At 35.4% G+C, this 22,490-nt stretch overlaps 1 protein-coding gene across 2 annotated transcripts; it reads right to left on the bottom strand.

Moving 5' to 3' along the window:
* Window positions 1-1,723: 1,723 nt before the first annotated feature.
* Window positions 1,724-7,384, bottom strand: LOC103714934 (zinc finger CCCH domain-containing protein 18-like). Of its 2 annotated transcripts, none has more exons than XM_008802414.3 (8): window positions 7,232-7,384; window positions 5,215-6,165; window positions 4,857-5,024; window positions 4,532-4,711; window positions 3,234-3,310; window positions 2,901-3,071; window positions 2,678-2,771; window positions 1,724-2,217 (listed from the first exon to the last, which is right to left on the bottom strand). In XM_008802414.3, the coding sequence occupies exons 2-8, from the start codon at window positions 6,147-6,149 to the stop codon at window positions 2,145-2,147; spliced, it is 1,698 nt and encodes a 565-aa protein (XP_008800636.1). In that variant the 5' UTR covers window positions 6,150-6,165; window positions 7,232-7,384; the 3' UTR covers window positions 1,724-2,144. The 2 variants fall into 2 exon arrangements, with proteins under 2 accessions (XP_008800636.1, XP_038983356.1); XM_039127428.1 differs by lacking the exon at window positions 7,232-7,384 and adding an exon at window positions 6,634-6,699.
* Window positions 7,385-22,490: the final 15,106 nt, after the last annotated feature.

Here is a 22,490-nt window from a genome sequence, read left to right as displayed (position 1 = left end):
CAGGGGATAGGGAGGTGGAGAACCTAGCTTAGATGGAAAGATGAAAGGGACTAGATTACTATCTATCCATCCATACACAAATAAGACAGAATTTGGTCTTTCAATCAGCATTGGACGGCTGTCGTCGCTGATTTGAGCCAAATGAGTTCAATAGAAGACAGCAATGGCACCAACAAATGGGCATCATCATGGGTCCGATGATCGCGACACGGTGCACCGGCTCGTGTTACAAAGAGCCAACTGCAGGCCAGATATGGGTCCTACAGACCCAAAAATAAGCAAAGGTCTTGATCATAGCCGCCCATCGTGGCTTGCATGCCGTGTTGCCGTCCGATCTCAATTACCCTACAAGGGGACCACAATTCTAATGGATACCATCTATCCCCACTTTTTTAAGGGAATTGTGTGGCAATTAGGAGTTCACATGGAAGTGGTCCCAAGTGTTCTCAAGGTTCTCATGCCACCTTCAAACCCTCTTATTTGTGGGGGTGAATACAATATCTAGTATTCCAAGTTGCATACTTGCATGGTTCTTTTACCTTTTTTCCAACATGCTCTCATCCATTCACCTAATGTTTAAAGAGATCTTCTCCCCTTAAAGCCTCTTTTTGTGGTGTGGTGCCTTCCAGCGAAGTTTGTGCACAGCACATGGTGTGTCTGGTGGATTGACAAAAGGAGGCTTTATGAGCATTTTACAGGTCATTCTTTTGACTCCAGTCCAAGAGCATGAACTGTTTCCCAAACTAGTTTCTGAGTTTGAGCCTCAGTCCTGATTACTGAGGACTCTTTGGTAGGAATGTTCAGAAGTTTGAAAGAATGTCCAAAGCATTATAAAGAGAGTCAGAGAGAAGATTTTTGAAGGTCTGTTCTTTAATTTAAGCTTCTGTAACACAAAAGAAGGGTGCAACTTTGATAGGCTAAAACTGGCCAACTTAGAAACATTTAGCAAATGAATTCGTAAAGTCAGATAATTTAAAATCTAGGAGATCGTGGTGTCGACACAAGGATACACATTATATATGTAATCAGTCTCTCTTAGATGAGCAGCAGTAAAAAAATTAGCTTTATAAACATAAAAGAGCAATCAAAAATAGAGAGAAAAGCCAGGTTTAGTAGCTCGCAACATGGCGAGATAACAAGAAAACCAAAATAATGAAAATTTCACAAAAAAGAAGATAAAAGACACTCCGAGAGATCAGTTTGTTTCACTGGAAATGCGAAGCAGGCCTGATGTTCCTCAAATCACTGAAAACAAAATGTTTAGGATTCTTTAGTGCTTTTGAAGCATAACTTAACAATATGGCAAGCCAACATGTCCTTCAATTAACTAAAAGAATGAAACAAAGAAGCAATAACTGAAGGTTGGAGTCAAGTAATACATGCTCGAACAAGAGAAAGGAAAGCTGAAAAGCTTATGAAGATTTCTTTTAAAAAGGAAGGTCCTTATCCTCCAATTACTAGTGTAACATTTGATTCTTGAATGGAACAACTGGCTGCAACACCAAGATAATAGCTCATCAAATTATCCAGCTATTTAACATAATAAATGACCTCATCAACAAATGCAGCACATGAAATAATGCATGCAAACAGCAAACATATTTATGCAAAACTGAGTTCATAGCAAAAATAATTGGTGGCCACAGTTAATAACAATCATAGGCTTCTATACTGCTTTATGTAAAGAGATCAAAAAACATGCATGACATCCAGACACACCATGAACAAAATCAAACCTTACTCGACATTTGATTTATTTAACAAAATATGAAAATATCTTTGCTTACAGATAGAACTATACTAGGATATTCTACTTCTTTGGTGTAATTTATCCGCTATATGTAGAAGTGATTCAACAACTTCAGTCTGATCCCTGAACTATTTATGCTCACTGATTACTCTATTCCAATAGAGTTCGCTAGTTTACATTTCTCCTAAGTATCAAGACTTTGCTTCTGTGATTTACAGGGATGAGTATATGACAATTCTTGTATCTTTTGTATTGTCTTTGCCGCCTTCTTCACAAGCATAAAGTGGAGGAAGCTTCTACTGCTGCGAAAAAAGAAAACTTCTGTATCAATTTGTAGCAGACTGGTACACAGCATTCTGCCTCTAACTGTCCTCTGCCCTCTGCGGTTCTTTCTCTATATAGCTGTGGAAATGCTGCTTCCTAGCCAAGGTGATGAAAAAGGACTATCTGGAAGTTCGATATGACCACTACAAAGGAGAATACACATACAAATGTAAGTTAAGGAGGAAGAGCGCTGAGTTTATATAGCGTACTACTATACAATAGCAGCTTAAAGTTAAAGAGGAGCCTTAATGAGATATAAAAAAGAAAGGCAAGATTCACCAACTGGTAAAATATCATTAACCAATGGTACCTCCCTGATTTTAACAGACTCAACAAAATTGCAAGAGTATCTCTGCGCAGAATGCGGTAGCAATATAGGCATTATAACTCAGAGCAAGTCCAAAACAAAGTTGACATTGGTCGTCCTAATTCATTAATAATGATAACTGATACAATTTCTACAGCCTTTTCGTGGTCCAAATCTAAAACACAGATCAGTATAAAAGGAAAAGGAAAATCCAAAATTAATGGGAAAATAAAGTGGAAATTATTGAAATATTTATGCATCATGCTTCAATTTATTTTTCCAACTTATTCACTTACTTATCTTGCTCACTGTAGTTGTTGCTCGTCTGTGTAGCTGTGCCATCACTTGTAGAGCCATTATTTAGAACAACCGGCATATTACTGATATGAACTGCCAAAGAGGAAAATGAGCTTTGTGAGCATTACATGAAGGAAATGTTTTATGAAGAGAAAGCAAACACTATCAATAAAGCAAAATTTGATTTTTGAGAAATAACAGAATATTCTTTTTTGCTTTCACCTTCTGGAATGTTTAGTTCATCCATCCTATTACCAGTGTCCGGATGTAGCATCGGTTGCTTAGGGGTTAGCTGCAGCTCAAGGAGGCGTCTTCTCTCAAGTTCAATTGCATATTCATGCTCTTCAATTAGTTGCTTTTTTAAAGGTCCAGAACCATCACATAATCTTGGCACTGAAAGAGGTGGAGAATTTATACATGCTCCAGAGATACTCCTCCCTCCAAAGAGAGAGAGAAATAGGTGGTGGTGGCAGGGAGGACAAAAAGAAATAAAGAAAGAATGGAATATCAAATAGAGTAAGATAGTTATGACCAAATATGGTGAATCCTCCGCACCTGCATTTGTACCCAGATCCATTTCAAGATATTGATAAGGATAATATGCTGGAAGCTCCATCTTTTCAGCATACTTTCTGCAAATGTAAAACATCTAAAAATCATCAGAAAATTATTAAAAGGGAAAAAAGGTATAGTCAGATTTACAAATTGAACCCACAAAGATGACTAATGTTTTCATAATATTACCAGATGCTTTAGAAAACATTGTTTTTGATAAGTGTTTCTTGCCAGGTAATACAAAACCTGATACACATATATAGACACATACATACACATATATAGACACATACATACATACATTGTTTTCATCCCTTTCAGCAACTCACAACATGAAAGAAAGAGTTTAAAACTGCAGATCCAACAATTACCCAAAATGCATTCTTAAAATAAATGCATTCATTTGCCAAGATATAGATGCTTTTAGATTTTAAATGAAATAAATGAACAAAGCAGACAGCAGAGAATAATATTACCAACTTTAAATTTCAAAAAATCATCAATTAGCATGGAAGTACGTGATCTACATCACATGAAAGCAACAGCCCAATATGCCAGGAAGATTCTACAAGCTTCCTGATATACATGGTGGTAAAGCTACAGGCACTACTCAGAGGTCGACATCTTTATAATTTACGAGACACATGATGATGCATAGAAATTTTTAAGGGCGATAAGCATACTATTAATTGTATAACTTAGGAGATTATTACAGGTTTGATCGAAAAATATATCACAAAAAAAAAAATGCACTCTGGGCTTTATATAGGAATGAAAGTTCAACAATCGTTATGTGTACTTTACAGTGAATCTCAGGACATTAAGCTACCATTCCTCTATAAATAATTTTCCAAAATGCGAATCTCATGAAACTCTCCTTGTTCCACCCCAAGACAAGCACTTCAAACAACTGTTGACCCAATACCCCACAGAACCAGTGGGAATGGCTACACTACTGCATTATTGTAGCTGCAAACCGATTTGACTATTTTTTGAGTTTTTCTTATCATTCTGGCTCACCAGGACTATATATGTATTTGCAGAAGTCTTATAGATGAAAACTTGTAGCGTGTAGTAACAGCACAGGGGGAAAAGATTGATTTTTGACAACTGATTTCCCCTAATGACTGAGAGAAGATTAAAGAGGGGAAAAAGATTAACCAATAAAATCCAGAACAAAGAATAGAAGACAGAAGAACCTTAACATAATGCTAATCTAGCAAAAGTCAGTTGTTTTGCTGCACAAACATGGCAATATCATGAAAGAAGAAACCAGTCGAGTGGCACTGGATACTGACCTGTCAGCGGGCTTTGGTTTTTCCTTATAAGGCTTAACCAAAACACGGAAGCCACCAATGTAATGAGGACTTCCCTTTGCTAAAATAAGTTTTACAGTTTCCGGATAGTGAAAGCTCACAAACCCAAACATTCGTTTCTCTTGTCGCGGAATTCTCACATCACGAACGGGACCATACTGCCTGATCAGATACAGAAGGCAGTACCCAATAAATGTAGGAAACTTGTTTCAATATGAGGGAACATTCAGCAATCTTGTTTTGTAGAACACAACTCACATGCTTCTTTGAACTTTCTCGAGAAGGAAGAGGAAGAGGAGGAGGATACCTGAAGTAGTTGACAACATCTTCCTCTGTGAATTTGCTTTCAGCTGGGAAAGTAAGATAAATTTGATGAGAGCTGGCAAGTGATGCTCCCTGATCACTTCTCTCATTCCTGTACTCCATGTACTTTGCAGCTTCTTCTGCTAGTACCACCGCATGCTGCCCATGTGGTCTGCAATTCAATTATGACCATATTTTGTTGACATTTTAAAGTAAAAAAAAAAAAATATAATACTCTTATATTATCTTTCACTAGAATAGGTTCTGTCCAAGAGAATTGAAGAACACACACATTATCTAAGTAGGACTAAATATTGAAACCAGAAGCACCAAGAATCAGCCGTGCTAGAGCAACAAAGTACCTATCTATAAGCTGAATGCTTTTTAGTCGGGCAAGCAACTTTGTCAAGCTGAAACCAGCCTTCCCATGACGCTGGCTCTCAGTAAGGTACCCCTCAGCCTGAAGCACCTTCCCGTATCTCTCAAGATACAACATGGGTAATGCGGCTATAGAAATAGGCATCCCTCTCCTTGATTTCAAGATCTCTATGAGCTCCATTTCTAACCTCTCCAGCGACCCAGGCAGAAAAGCTTGGTCTTCATTACCCAACTCATTAAAATTTGGAATATAATTATAGGATAATCCATCAGGGATGATCTGACCATGGGAGAACCTACAGTTCATACCATGCTTACAATAACCCTTGTTAAAATAATGGCAAGCTTTGACAGGGAATTCTTGTAAAGCAGGAGGTGATCTCAAGCTTGTCCTGAAACCCAAATCTCCACTCAATGCCACCTCCGGGTAGAAGTAATTACCAGATAAATCAGACCCCAAGAGGTTCATAGGATGTAACTGTTCCTCAAAGCCGATAAACTCGCCTTGGTGATGGGGGCCTCCAATAAAATCAGCATATGAAGGAGGCAGAAGGTCAAAATTGGGAACAGGTGGTTGCTGATCAGCTGAAAGATGAGGCTCCCAGTATGGAGCTGGGACACGAAAGCTTGAAGGAGAAGAGAATGACCGAGGACATGTGGGAGGAGGGGACGTATGTTGGGGTGGCTGATCAGGAAGGAGCTGCATAGGACTCAAAGTGTTGGGTCTAGGAGATGAAGAGAGATAAGCTTTGGCCTCATTAATCAGAGAAAGAATTCTTTTATCAGGTCCAAAGGCGTACTCCATCATTTCTTGATGTGTATGCTTCAAAAGAAGGTAGCCAATGATCTTGGTGGCATTCTCCGGCTCGAGATCTTGGATTCGATTAAGTAGAATCTTTGTACATTCAGTTACCTCCATTGTCTAGTGTTTGTCTCTGCAAATACCAAAGGAAAGGAAAAGAACGTTAAGAATAGAGGAAGTGAACAGTTTGTCTAGAACCACCAGAATATGGAAGCAAGAATAGCTTTCATGTAAAATAGTACAGAACTACATGGTTGGCTATAACCATGAAGATTTTTTACAGAGCAGAGTGTAACAAGCTTACATAACCAAAATAAGCCAAGTTAAAAAATACAAGTGTTCATCCAAGCAACACTTATGACTTTAAAATAATAATCCAAACTGTGGTAACTCTGGAAAATAACAGATCTGGCAAAGCAATGACCTTTTATCTAAAAGATGGAAATAACACCATAACCACCACCACCCTTAGAAGAAGTTGAAGGGGAAGAAAGGTGAACAGCAAAAAAGAGGAAGAAGAATGAAAACTTTTCAATTTCTTGTGCTTTATTTACTACATGTTTTATTCGCTATGTTATAAATAGACTTAAAACCCTCTAACCTTAAAATTTTAAGCAGCAGCTTTCCATCCAGACAAAGAACTATGGGAACAATCTCTTGGGCAAGAAGGGGGGGAGGGAAATCCCCCATAAAAGAAGTGACAGAGAAGCATATATCCACCCAAAAAGAAAAAAGATACTGAATGAAAACCCAATAATAAACCTTTACCTTTTGAAAAGCACACGTCTACAGACTTATATGTTAAAAGTGGGTATCTTGTACATCTTTTTAGCACAACCACAACCAAACCCTACTATATTTAACCAGAAACATAAGAAACAGGAAATATTTAACATAAAACATCCACAGCAATGGCAGAGTAGAGGAGGGGGCAGAAAAAGGAGGCATCTTTTCCCTCAAAAGCTACTCCCCTCTCAATCAAAGATGAAGAAGACCATTCGTTCGAGAAATTCATCTGGAAAATCGTCTCTTTTATAAGAAATAACAGCGAAGAAGGCATAAAACTGAGATCTTTGCCACCAATCTGCCTAAAAAACCACATATATCCACTCAACTCATCTTAAAAATCTCTTTTTTTCATTGTCTTTTGAAGTAAATGCAGAAAAAAGCTATTTTGCTCAGTGTATGAAGACACTTACTCTACTATTGGATGCTCAGCATCTAATCCTTCATCTCTCTGCAACACTGCATCACCTTAAAGAGGACCATGGGAGGGAGCGATAAGAAAAATAAACAAACAATAAAGAACTCGCTGGCCCGTGTTCCAAACGAGGTGAAGACATATATATGTAATTGGCAATTTATTTATTTATGGAATTTTATGATATATATATTAAAAACTTTTATTTAAAATATAATAATAGAACATGGAAGGAATTACGGACTGTATTTCTTTAACTGCTCGTCTGATTGCGAGAATATTGGTAAGGAAAATGGCAAGACGCCAAAAGACTCCAGTGGTTATTTCAACTTAAATGACAAAAGAGCCCTTAACCGATAAAGGATTGACTAGACAGTCCTGCATGGATTGATGTGGAAGATTTAGGCACTACTTTAGTTAAGTGGTTCATTAAACTGAACTCCAGTCTTATGTAAACAATTCATCTAACAAATGACAATAATTTTTTTGTACATAAATCATCTAGATTGCAATATTTGCTTAATAATAAACGGGCATTATACTAAAGTGCATATTTTTTAGCTTGCAAATTGTCCATATAGTATAACAAAAAAATTTCAAGTATGCAAGAAAATGTTCTACATCATCACGTATGGTGATTGTAATATATTTGTTAGAATAATTTTAGGAATTACGTAACAACTTGCATTATTTATAATATTTTTTTTATCAGCATGATTCTGTGTCAACCTATATTAGTTTCCTTTATTAGCATTATTTTATTAGAGTAATTTTAGAAATCACATGACAACCTGTATCATTTGTAATATTTTTTATTATTAGTGAGATCCTATATCAGTCTATATTATTTTTCATGAATAAAGTCTGTATACGAGTATATATAACCTCTAAGATATACCGAATATGAAAGGACAGAAAAATAAAATCACTTTTCTCTCTCTCTTTTTCTCCTGTTTTTTTTTTCTTCTTCTACAAATATTCCAATAATATTGTTGATATAGATGGGGGGAAAGAAAACCAGATCCTTTGAATTTTGAACTCCAAGCATGATTATAAAGAATGATGTACTAAGAGTTGTTAAATCATGCATCACAACTTTCATATCCCGTTCTCATGAAGAAAAAATCCAAGCTCTAAGCACAAAAGAATGCAAGTATAGGTTGGCCAAAGTCAGATGGGTGACTAGATTGGCCAGAATACTTAAGTCTCTCTCGAGTCCTCTGCCTCCCTTATTGTTGTGCCCTCTACCCTTAACTACTTCATGGTTAGCTTGGATCTTTTTTCTTTTTTTTAAGGAGATAATTTTATAGCTGGATTTTTAACCTAGGATTACAAGGGGGACAATTGCCTAGCTATTTCTAGGACTTTTCTACCTTCATAATCACTTATGCTAGATATCTCCTCTACCCAACTACTTTGAAGCAATTTTGATTTTTTTTTTTCTCAATAAGAAAATATCAGAGCATGATTTCTAATTTAAGACTATTGGGCCATAATTGTCATGACAAGGTATGCATGGTCGTATAAACTTTTATATCTATGGTGGAGCTCAGGGAAGCTTGGAGTGTCTTAGTGTTGCTTTAATTGACCAATACCTCAACTATTGGTCAACTTTCTTATTTATAAGATCTACACTATTGGATCCTTCGACTAAATTCTTGTGATTATTTTTAGATATATGGAAAAGTCTAATCAATTTATGCAGTTGTTACTTAGGAAAGGGAGCATGTTATAGCGCTACGAGTGTTTAGGTTTGACGTCATTCTCAGAAAGTCATAAGAAGCTTATATTTGTAATATACAAACATTATAATTGGGCATGAGAACCGTTAGTTCTAAGATTTTCTATAATGGTTTCGAATATACTTGATTGTCGCCATTCATATCTTCTATTTACCTTATAAAAAAGCAAATCCTTAAAAAGATGTTCGTTATTAGAATTTGTATGATTACCATGTGAGCAAGGAAATCAAATGCGACAAGAAGAAAGAGGGCAAGCTTCTAAAATCTCCATAGAAGTTAAACTCTTTAAGAAATTGGAATCCTAAATGTCAATAAATGACATTCCAACACCCATCCATACCTCCAATCATGAGCATTATACACATCCAATGTTAACCAACCAACTTACCTCGGTTACAACAACTTGTGTATCTTTTTCGTTTACTAGTATAAACCACATTTTTTGTATGATTATACCTTAGTCTTAAAGTGATGTATTCTTGTAACTAAACCTGAAAACATCCATAGAATGTACATTTTAATCCTAGGCATCCATCTAAGCTAGCACATGATAATGGCTTTTCATAAATGAACTATCTATTTTTAATTTAATTCAAATATGATATACAACACATACATAAGCCCTCTTTCAACTTAGCAAAAAACATCTATCATTATTTTTTATCAAATTTCAACTCATAGTTTCATACAAGCATTAAACTATCATGATTCACTTTATCCTAAATTTCATTCATACCTATATATATATATATATATATATATATATATATATATATATATATATATATATATATAAACTTATGCATATGGGTAGCTACTCTTTTGAGTTATAAGTTTTCCTTATAGAGAGATGGGCTTATTGGTATAGCTTGTTCAAAGCTTATGCATAATAAAATTAATTAATGCTATATGACATCCAAGTTAGCTCTTTCAATGATTTTGCCTTAAGAAGATCGAATCAGATAATTAGCATTTTAAGCCCATTGATTGGATAATTATACAGAAAAACATTCAGATACTACAAAATAAAGTAAACTCTAGAAACTGCCAAATATTTTCAAAAAAAATACAAAAAGTAACTAATAATTTAAATAAAAAAGTTCATAAAAATTTAATTTTTGAGCATTTCTAAATATAAGAAAACGTTAAGCTAATTAAACAAAATTTTAAAAAGAAAAACAGATGTTGTGGCAGTGTGCATGGTCTCCACTTGCCTTGGAGACTTAGTATGAGGACAAAGAAGGCAATGCTGGCCAAAAAAAAGGGTATTCGGGTCACAGGAAGAGTTTCCACGTCACTAGTGAGTAGTGACCACTTCCACCGGCCGAAATAGTTCTGTGAAGTAGCCTGCGAGTTGGGCGTCTGCGAAACTGAGAAAATACCCATCCACAAGAACAAACAAAGTGGGGGCGACATTTGGAGGTTCCACGGATTTCCGTTACAGCAGGAAACTTTTTTTTTTCTTCTTTTTTTAAGAAAAAAGAAACGGCTTGCAGTAACTACAGGAATATGGCTTTCCCATGATTCCATTAACACCATAATTGTGCTAATCATTTGCATTTGATTTGATCAGCGAATTGCAGGTGAATATTGGGGGATGGAGACTAGAGGATGATGCTTGGATGCAATGCCGTAACAGTGCATTAAATTTCATGCAAGCAAATCTCAGCATACGACCTCTTATGTATAGAGCGCCGATTCTGATGGATAGTTATCAAGCAATGCAATCTTGTATGCTATCTGCAGTACGCCATTGTTGATAGCTATCCGTCTCCTGATGGTGGATCAAGTGCAATATTGTACTCTACGGTGCAAAACGTGCATCACAGAGGATTCTGAGTCTTCTATACGCTATAAATATCAATGTGATAGACAATGGTAGCTGAATGTGATGATGTATGTGATTCCTCATTTAGTGCATGGCCATGCGACCAAGATTTATGTAGGGGCTCATTTGGTTTGCGGGAAGTATTTTTTCTCATAGAAATATGATTCCTGGGAAGCAGATTCTTGAGAAGATGATGCTTAAGAAAGTACTTTTGGCATATTTGCTTGACCATGAGAAAGTGATAGATTTTCAGAGTGCTTATGTTTGGTTGACCATCCATTTTTCTGAAAAAGTTATGTATAATTCCTATTATACTCTTAATAAAAATTAGGTCTTTAATGCATTGGATCAAATAAGGATCCTTGATTTGATGCTGAAGAACTTTTTTGGAAAAAAAATAAAAATGTTTCATTTTTCGGATCACGGAAAAGTAACTTTCTCATATTTCTCATGGGAAAAACTTTCTCATGAAACATGGGAATCATATTCTCACAAAATACAACTTTTTCGTCTCTCTCTTTTGAAAACTCCAACCAAATAAGAGGCATCTCTTTACTTTTCTGTAGACCATACTTTTTTCCTCTCTCTTTTTTCCGCGAACCAAATGAGCTCTAGAGGATTATTACAGCTAGGCCCATCCGGTGACTACTTTTGAGGCTCGAATCCAAGAAAAGAGCAGGTTAAGGGGACTAGAGCCAAGCCTCAAACTACAAATTCTGAATAGGCATCAGCATGACAAACCCAACTCCAAATTATAAGTTTGGATTTGGTAGTAATTGAATAAGCAGGTTCAACTCAATCTACCATGTTGACCCAAACAAATCTTCTTTTAGGGGTCGTATGACTCCAAAGTTTTATTAGATCTATTTCTATAAAACCAAGATTTTGCGAAGCCAGGTTTTAGCAGTGTTAGAGTGAATATTTTTTTTTATTGATTGGTGTTTGGATGAATGATAAAATAAAGAAAAGAGTTTTATTTCTGTTTAAATCCATCTTTGAGATGGCAAAGAAAAAGAAAAATGGAGATAGTTTGGCAGAGTGGTGGTGTTGGTCGTGGCTATGGTGAGATATTAAAGAGAGAAAAAAAAGATACGAAATCAAATTTTCCAAAGCCAGGAAAACTGCGGGTCGTTAGGTTTCTCACAAAACCGGTATTTCAGGTTTTATGAGCCCCTGGGTCGATTAAAACAGCGCTACGTTGTTTGAAAGATCCATAAAAAATCAAAAGTTTTTAGATAATTTATTTTTGAGAAACAGGAGAGCCAAACAATCTTTAACCAAACTCTAATTCCAAGTGAATTTTACACCATCTAAAAATATCATACTAAATTCTTTTTTATTTTTTCCAATAATTGTAACTTGATACATTCAATGATATGGTTATCTTGTACACACAATTGATTATTGGAAGGAGTCTAATATCTGTTTATCACTCATAATAAAAAAAAGTAAAATGATAGAAAAAGAAAAACAAAACGAATATGTTTCTTCTTTCCTCCTTACGTAGCATTTTTCTCCTCACTTGGTCATGCATGACTATTCTCTTCCCATGCCATGCAAGGCACACCACAAAAAGTTTTTTTTTTTAAAAAAAAATCAAAATATGGCACGGGTGTATATTTTTTTACCCCAGACGAGGAAATATGAGGCTTCTTGCTGTAAAGGCCAACCTAGAAATGCACATTGGGTCGAGCTAGCACATAGCCCAGTTGATCTAGCTCGCCTTGTAAGAAGGTTGGGCCTATATTTTTATGAGGTGGCTAAGGTCGGGTCACAAATTGTTGGCATGATTTAAAAACAGGCCGAACTTGGATTGGTAATTTATAAGTCCAATAGCTCAACCCAACCTTATACAGTACTTAGTGTGGAGTACGTTTTAAGTTGCAAGTTCTACAAGCTTGAGTCTATATTAGTTCTAGAAGGTCGACTTAGGATATCAGTTTAAATCCACATCAACTTAAGACACCAGTTATATATTAGCCTAACTTGATTATTGTAGAAATAGCGGATCGAGTCTAAATCAATTTTCTTTATTATATTATATCCCTTGTAACCCCAAGGGAAGGGAGCAATTAAGTGTCCTAGAGATCGGATGTATTGGGTGCTAGAGTTTGTAAGGTAATCTTGTACTCTGTTTGGATGAATTTGACGAGTTTTGCAAGAATAAAGGTATAGTGAGACATCACACTGTATGAGAAACACCACAGCAAAGTGGAGTTGCTGAAGGATGAATAGATCCCTTATAGAGAGAGTTTGTTGTATGCTCTCAAATGCTAGACTTGGCAAATCTTTCTGAGCTAAAGCAGTTAATACAGCATGACACCTTGTAAATTGGTCTCCATCAACTGCCATTGAATGCAAAATTTTGCATGAGATATGGTCTGGGCACTTGCTAAATATTCTAGTTTGAGAATATTTGGTTGTCTTGCATATGTTTATGTGAATGAGGGCAAATTTAAATCGAGGGAAAAAGGATGCATATTCTTAAGTTATGCAGATGGGGTAAAGGGATATAGATTATGGTGTACAGATGATTCTAAGTCATCCAAAATTATTATTAGTAGGGATGTTACTTTTAATGGGTATGCTATGATAAACCAGAAAAAGGAATCTGTTGATGGTGCAAGAATAAACTGAGGTGTCAGTAAACATGTGGAGCTTGATGTTGAAGCTCTAAGAAAAGTGTCTCAAAACTCTCCAATTTAGCTCAATAAGATAGAGATTCATGATGATGCGTCACAACAACAACAAGAGTACAGTATCACTATTGGCAGGGAGAGAAGGCAGATTAGACCACCTTCATGATATGCAAATATGGTTGCTTATATTCTTTCAGTAGTTGAGAGTGTTGAAGGTGAGGAACCTTCATGATACTAGAATGTAGAGAATCTAGCTGATATGTTGACTATGTTATTTTTAGTTGATAAGCTCAAGCATTGCTTAGACTTGATTGATATTTGTAGGAGATAATGCCCTTAAGAGCAAGTGTGGAAGAGACGGTGAGAAAAGTTCTGACAGTTGATTTGGTAAACTTCAAGTCAAGGTGGAAATTTATTGAGTATGTCTTAAGTTTATAAATTCTAAAAGGTCGAGTCTACATCAATTCCAGAAGGTCAACTTAGTATACCAGTTCAAGTCCACATCAACTTAGAACACCAATAATGTATTGGCCTAACTTGATTATTGTAGGAATAGCCGTTTGAGTAGTCTAAATCAATTTACTCTATTATTTATATCTCTTGTAACCCCAAGGAAAGAGAGCATTTGATTGTCCCAATGATCAGATATATTAGAGGCTAAAGTTTGTGAGATAATCTTATACTCTGTACTTTTCAGTTTTTTTTTTTATAGTGAAGCTTTTTTATTGTCTCTACCTGTGGACATAGATCAATAGATCAAACCATATAAATATTGTGCGCTATTGTTCCTCTCTTGTTCTTTTTTTCTTTTTTCGTTCTTGTTTCATTATTCTCCCTTTCTATCACGATATATGGCATGTACATATATATTTGGCACATTTGTTACGCAAATATAGTAAGTGTAATACTAAAAATAATCTATCATATAAGTAAAGATGCTAGTTATTTGAGGAACTATTCTCCTAATTAAACATTGTATATAAATTACCGACACAGAATTGGAATTATAAACATGACTAAAAGGGAAAATGGGAGTGATATTTTCTAAGTTTTAATTTGTTACTAATTTGGGCTAGCCCAATTTTAACCTTTGCTCGCCTATAATTTATTTGGTTGAGCTTGGACCTGTGCATGTTGGTTGTAGCACAAACCAGGCTGATCTTGGTCTGGATTTTTAGTAACCTGGGCTGAATTTGAGGCCACTTATAGCCCAGCTCAACCCACCCAACGTGCATATGTAGGCCAGCCATTTGTCACTAATAAAAAGGGTGCCCCATGGTTTATTAGATTGGCCGGTCTTCCTCCCAACAGTTTAAGATTTTGAAATGTGAGCACATAACAAATGTTATAAGAGTTAGATCCATTATATGTCACAACCTCTATTGGTATTGTATCTCTCACCAGAGGATACTAGGGTCGAGGAGGATCCCATGGGTCAAGTTGGACCCAGGCTATGGGCAGAACCTCCTCTCTCAAGTAAGAGCCAGCCAACTGTCAGTCTGTCACGTGATTGGGTGGAAGAGACTGTCACTAATAAAAAGAGTGCCACATAGATTTGTTTGCTTGGACCGATTTTTCTCCCAACAGCTTAAGCTTTTGGTTGTATATCCACAACACATATAAAGCTTGGCTCCAAGTTTTGGCATTATATCTACTAAGATAATGTTTTCCACCTTACAGTTATTGTTTATGAAGTTTAATTTTCAGGAACTTTTCTTTTTTAAAAAGAAAGAAGCAGCCTGACAGAATCAAGTGGGACTGTGAAACGTATTTTTTTTTTCTGCTTTCTTTCTTTTTTTTTTTTTTGTTTGATTAATGGCCGATTAAGACCTGACTTTAGGAGGAAAGATCAAAAATTATATGAGGCTACCTTAGCAAGCATACGAGCCCAAATTTCATTAACTCTAATTATGGAGAACACTTTGATTTTACTAAATTTTTGCAAAGAATTATGCAATGAGGGGTGATAATCCATGGTGCAATATGCCAACACAATGCAAACTCAACCCAAGATAAGCAGTTTGAATTTTCCATAAACTAGTCCATATTATGGTTCATCCTACTAACCTTTTTGTTAAGTAGGCTGGGTTCCATTTGAGGCTCCTCATCCGCTTAACCCATTTCAACCTATTGTATAATTAGATCGAGTTAATACGACTATGATGGACCTTTCACTATGTCTTTTTTCTTGGTCAATTGCCTCTCAGGGTATATTGATAAACCAAAATTTTATTTTTCTCTAATAAGAAATTATTAGTTCTTGCTATCACTGACCATGGATTGGAATTGATCTCAGCGAAAAACAGCCTCAACATTGGTTTTTTTGCATGTACTAAAGATAAATAGAACTTATGCAAAACAAAAATGATCTATTTTGAGTAATTTCACAAGCCAAGTACTTTTGGATAGGAAATTTAGAAATCATTTGGCATCACTTTCAATTTTTCTATTTTCAAAAATAAAAAATAAAATTTTCATTTTATTTTTAAATTTAAAATACAAATATATTTGATATTGCTAATTATTTTTAGAAATATATATATGATAATTAGGGATGCAATCGAGTCAAGTCAGATCAGAAATAGGTCTGGTCAGATACATGATAAATCAAAAATTTTCCAACCCAAATCCAATCTATTCATTAGACGAAAAAAAATCAAGATATGAAGTTGATCATTTTGTTAAACAAGTAACCTAATCTGACCTACAATGTATAAAATGAAGTTAAGTGGGTTAAAACAGTTAATTATTTACCCTTAATAACAATGGTGATGGAAATGTTCGTAGAGTGATGGAGATAGCATGGGAAGTTAGTGGCAAGGATGGTGACAGTATATTGAACATGGCTATACTGGTGGCAAGGGTTGTACGGAGATATTGTGACAATAGTGGCTAGGGCACCAATGATATGGCATAGATGATGGCAATGGTGGTAATGGTAGTAGCAGTGATCATTAATAATGGTGGTAGAGGCAGCAATGACAAAGATGGAGGTAATATTGGTGATCTTGATAAAAAATATGAGTTTCTTATTTTAGAAATATTGAAAGTAAGAATTTTTTATTTTTATTTTTATAAAATAATATTAATAATTTTCAACAATAAGCATTGATAGTCGTGGTACAAAATATATTTTTTTGTTATTATTTTATTTTTCCTTTTTTACGTTATACTAAAGCAATTCTTTGAACACATACGATCTAGCTAGAGAGGAGCTTCAAGCAAACTTGGTGTTCCAAGTTTATTTCCAAATAGAGCTCAAATAGATTATTGCTTTGCTAGGGTCACTTTGCCTGCAGCTCTTATGATCCCATGAAATATTTTGAACCATAAACATGGGGTTGTAAACTTAAGACATACTCAACATAAGAAAATGGTATTATGATAATGGGAAGAAAAATCTCTGCTGCGCGCACCAGAGAAGATTGCTTGGGGACCTCTTACTTTTTACCACATGACTTCTCTCAAAGATCTTCAAGTAGCAACTTAAGAGGCAAGATTGGAGGAGACTCCTCCTAATAATGGAGTCCCTCCCGTCGAATAAAAATCCTCTGGTGCGCGTAGCAAAGAATATTGCTTAGGAATCTCTTATTTCTTTACCACTTAACCCCTATCATGGATCTTGAATTGGAAACTAAAGAAACAAGATGAGAGGAGACTCTCCCCTTCCACTAATGGAGTCCCTCCTATCTCCATTATTTCCAGAAAAAAAATATATCAGTCCGCCTGTCAATCCCGTAGCACCTGTATCCCTCTTCTTTCTCGTTGTCCCAAACTCTCTCGATCGATTTTCTTCCCAACCCAACTGCTTTCTCTAGGCATTTATCATCTGGCCATAAAGTATATACTCATGAACACTTTGTTCTGTAATCTATGTATTGATATCGAAGAAGGTGTGTATTAGATCGCTGAATAATTAATTTGCTAGATATGTATCAACTGATCAGAGACTGTATACCGGTAAACATCGTATTCTAAAAGCTATATATCAAAACCACTAGTGGTTTATATTAGGTTGTTGGATGATTAATTTATCAAGTGTATACCAAATGGATAGGAATAATGTATTGATGAATGTTATATTATAGAAATTGTATATTGATTTGCCTAGAAGTATGTATTAAATAGTCTGGATAAATCACCTGAAAATAGATCACCTAGGATGGGAAAGGAAAGAGATCAAGAGAGATTTAAGAGAAGGAGAAAGAAGAGGGATATGGGAGCTATGGGACAAACTCAAGTTTTTCTTTTTTTTTTTCTTTTTTTTTTTTTTGAAATAACACAAATGGGAGGGACTCCATTAGGAGTCACCTCTTTAGTTGTTGCTTCAAGATCCTTGCTAGGGATTATGTGGTAAAATAATGAGTCCGTAGGTTTTATGTTCCCATGCTTCTCTCATACAAGATACCAGTGTTAGTTATGCCTCCCAAGCAATGTAGCATCCACTTCACCATCTCTTTCCTAGATTAATCAATACCTACTAACAACATCGACTATAATTGAAATATTTGGATTTGTACAAACTATAGCATACGTCAGACAATTTATCCTTCTTGTTCTTTGGACATAATTCTAAGGACAATTTAAAATGTTGAGTCCATGGTGTTATGACAGCCTTCGCCTCCCACATGCAAGTTGCTCCATTGCTTCTTTTTTTTTTTTTTTTCAATATAAGCCTTCTGGTATTAACCACAATTGACCCTGACCATGGTCTCGCATGATCTCCATGCATAGGATTTTCCTAGCAGCTTCTAATTCTTTCATATCAAACTCCCTACTCAGCAATGCCTTCAATGTTGCACTTCATCCATGCTCTTCGCAGCCATTAGCATGTCACCTACATAAAGCTTTATCCAACATCTCATAGTTTACACAACTGTCACATACTCCTATAATAACCATGTCTAGCCATAAAACTCTTGAACCTCTAATACCATTGTCTAGGTGCTTATTTTAAACCATATAGTACTTTTAAGCTGTGGATCAATGCTCTTTTCCTAGCTAAAAAACCACTCAAACTGTCGCGTATATATCTCCTCCAATTCTCCAAATCAAATCACCATGAGGGTACGTAGTCCTCACATCAAGTTGATCAAGCTCCATTTCCAACATCGCAGCAATAGCAAGAAGAATCCTGATAGTCACATGCTTTACCACCGTGAGAATATTTCATTACAATTCACTCCCTTTTTATGTGCATATCCCTTCATCACTAATCGGGCCTTGTATTTTTCTAGTTCGTAACCAATGGTTCTTTTCTCCTTAGGTAGTTGAACCATATCCAATGTGTGATTTTTATGAAAACAATCCATCTCCTCCATCTGCCTTCCAATTGCCACCATCTGTCTTCGGCTGCAGCCTTTTAGAATAAGGAACAATCTGCCACAACAAACAAAATATATGAGACATAATCTTTTGGAGTTTTAAATTTATTTAAAAAAATAAATTTTAAAAAATAAATAAATCGCCTTATCTTTTAAATTTTAGATGGTTTAAATATTTTAAAATATTTATTTTTTTAGACCTTTTTTTAGAAGAGTTGCGACTCTTTCTTACTGGACAGAATTTATAAATAAGCTCTGAGTCTAGTGTATTGGATTACTCAATCCACATTACTACTTTTCTGCTTCGCGAGACGAGACAGAGAATTCTTCTTTTCTTTTTTTTTTTCTTCTTCTTCCAAGCTTTTTTGAAATTTTTTTTTTCATGGGGACATCTGAAAGAATCGGTCAGGTCAAGCCTCTCCAGCAATCGTGCTCATTAGAGGAGAATCGAGCTAAGTCTGATTGTTATACCTTAGGGACAAGATCGCTTTAGACCTGCATGTCGAAGGCAAATCACGTGGGCAGTATATATCACACGTCTCAATCCAAGCAAACTATTTTTAATCTTTTAATTTTATTCTAATAAATTATTTTTTTATAATAAGTTTATAAAATAAAGATATTATAGTTTTAGGTAATATATTTCCAACATAATCCTCCTACTATATTCCAATGGTCTGCATGTTTGTCTCTTCTCCCTTCTTTTTGCAATAGACTAGCGCTCCTTTGAAATGCCGTTACCTAAAGTACCATCCTTTATCTACTCCTGTGGAACATAATGAACTTATTGATGATTGGTCCTCCAGTTGTTCATCTATCTTCTCAAATGGCTCATTCTCCTTGTATTGCTGCCAAGTATCTTCATAGGATTTCTTAAACAAAGACTTCTTATCAAACACATCATTGATGATTTTCTTCCTAGGGTTAGGGTCCTACAGCTTACACCGTTTGAATTCCTTCTCAAATCTCAGTAGAATGCAAGCCTTGGACCTTGCATCTACTTGGTGCACTCCCCTCCCGTCTGTACACATCTGCAGGACATCCAAACATAGTAAACATCCCACAGCTTTATTGTCTCTTTTAGAGTGGCATGAGAAAAGAGAGAGGACTCTCCTAATTATTTTTCTTCTAGTATTTTTTTGTGGTTTTTTTTTTTGTTGTATTTGTTCCAAATCTTGGGCTGGTACAGTCGGTCTACTCTGTGTAGCGTGTCATTCTACAATACTCTTGAAAGTGTAAAGGGATGAACAATACCTAATTCCTAGCAGAATTTTTTAAGCTCTTTTGAAGTGAACTCACCAGCATTGTCAGTCCTTAATATCATCTTTACTTACTCGCTAGTCCGTTTCTCCACCTCTTTTCTTCCAATGTCTGGACTTTGTGAAAATTTCTAATTTATCCATCGTGAAGAAGACCAAGTTCTCGTAAGGAAGTCATCAATATAAGATGTAAAGTACCATGCACCACCTTTAATTAGATACCACAAATTAAATCAGCAAGTTTGCATGCAGGTACCTCTCGCTCTTTACAACTCCTTACCGTTCTACCACTAAGGTCAAAATAAGATACCATGACAATAATAAGATCTTTCGATCCTTTAAAATTAGAACAAAATAGTGGATTCACGAACCACTATTGTTTTTCTTTCTTCTTCTCATATTAAGCACTCTAACCCGTCCATGCAGTTTTGAATGCTGTAAAAGAAATAAAAACTGCAAACCGTCGTCCCCCTCTCTATGTTAAGCTTGGGATATAATATTTATTAAGTCTCACGCGAGTGACATCATAATCACTTGCATAAATATGATACCATATATGCGTGTTCTCAAAAGCCAAGAATATCTCAACTTATTACAACTAACAGTTCTTCAATTACATGCGAATACTACTACATAGGCAAATGTTGGTAGATGGCATGGATATATACAATTGGGAGCCAAAAAAATGATTATTAATCGAAGTCGCACTCTTTTTCAAAGCTTGATGCTACAACTTCCTTATGTTTGTTCCAATATGAGATACACTTTCCCATCTCATTTATGCATCAAATATTGACTACTTAATATAGGGTCTAACATATAATGGCATTACCTGGATAGCACTTGATTATGAATAAATAGTATAATTAACAACAAAATATAAGAAAACTTAGGCTTGTAGTCACTAGTCACAATGACCAGGCTTAAAATGTTCAAACCACTAAAATATAATATATTCTAGCCTGATAAATTTTTGGCTATAATCACAAAACTCATTGCATTTCTTCAATTACTTTGGAAACCACTCTTGAAAAAGATGGTCATCTATAAAAGATTAAATTTTAGTTTTGTTGGTCAAGAGATTCAAATTTGATGAAGGGCTTGGAAGGGCATGTTCTCCATGGCTCATTTTATGCACATGCTAAAGTCAAATGGATCAAATCAAATTCTCATCCAATACAATCTAGCGTTAAGGTTTCAAGCCTAGATTTTCGACCCTCAATTATTCCTTAGCTTTTTAGGTGAGGTTGTGTAAGTCCAAGTCTAGCCAACTAGACGATGGATCCAATAGATCCATCATGTTGAGCTTAATTGAAGCATGTGGGTTTACATACATCTAAATTGGAAACAAATTAAAATAAAATGTCAAAAAATTGTCCATTGTTATAAATCTTTCCACCAACCGAAGAACGAGCAAAAATATAGGCAATCAACTGAAAACGAAATGTGTGAGAATTAAAAGATTCTGTGATGGTTTAATAGTTAATTCGTAACTTGTAACACGAGTAAATGCTACGACATTAGGCTTTCTTCTAATTGGCAATAAACCATGCCAAATCTTGCATTTTTATTAATAATCTCTTATATCACAACTTAAATCTATATGCATAACATATTAAATTTAGGGTTTAAGTTTGGATTCTATGTCAAACTAAAGTCCTTTTAGTTGAAAGATTGTTTGCTAACATAAAAGCACAACTACATCCATCACCTGTGGTGAGTAATACAATGATATTGCTTACATATATGCTTCTCAATAGCAAGAAGCCATGTCAAATCTCATGTTCGAATAACAATATTTTATAACGTAGTTTCCATGTGTAACATGTTATTTGAAGAGTCAAATCATTTTGGGATTAGGACTCGAACTAGAAAAAAAAGATATGGTCTAATATATTTGAGAGTTTCGAAATGCTAGCAGAATAATTTCTGCATTTTTTAAGATGAAAAAGTACTTCCTTCGTTTTATAATTATCATATATATATATATATATATATATATATATATATATATATGTAATGACGGAAGAGAGACACGTGTCATGTGCAGACCCGATGAGTTTTCCTCTCTCGTGTATCAATCGAAAGAGCCCATCCAATTATCAAACTAATATCCATCAATTATTTTCTTTTTCTCCACGTAAATAATTAAAACATTTTTCATTAACAACGTAGTCAAATATCGAAGAGGCAATTGTAACGGAAAAGCCCTCGTCTAACGGGAAGCCGTAACGCCCCGAATTTCCCCGTAGCCCGTTACCGCCAATTCCTCCGTTTCAGCCAGCCGGTGGAACCGGTCAAGGAAAAATTTCTTATGGCGAAACTACCCCTATGAATGTCTCAAATCCAAGACAATAAAACTAAATGACTTGTGTCGTTTGGGAACAGCTTGGTGGCATATTACTCATTTGGCATAAAAATCAAACACCCCTGTCGGTTGCCAAATATAGGACGGATTTATATTT

This window comes from Phoenix dactylifera, chromosome 6, assembly GCF_009389715.1.
Source record: "Phoenix dactylifera cultivar Barhee BC4 chromosome 6, palm_55x_up_171113_PBpolish2nd_filt_p, whole genome shotgun sequence".
NCBI classification, from domain to species: domain Eukaryota; kingdom Viridiplantae; phylum Streptophyta; class Magnoliopsida; order Arecales; family Arecaceae; genus Phoenix; species Phoenix dactylifera.
This window is presented reverse-complemented; position numbering and strand designations above follow the sequence as displayed.

Coding starts and splice junctions, on each gene's coding strand:
- LOC103714934 (XM_008802414.3), bottom strand. CDS start 6,149: ATGGAGGTAACTGAATGTACAAAGATTCTACTTAATCGAATCCAAGAT. Junction 3,311..4,531: donor AAACCAAAGCCCGCTGACAG/GTCAGTATCCAG, acceptor TTACATTTGCAG/AAAGTATGCTGAAAAGATGG. Junction 2,772..2,900: donor TGAACTAAACATTCCAGAAG/GTGAAAGCAAAA, acceptor CCTCTTTGGCAG/TTCATATCAGTAATATGCCG.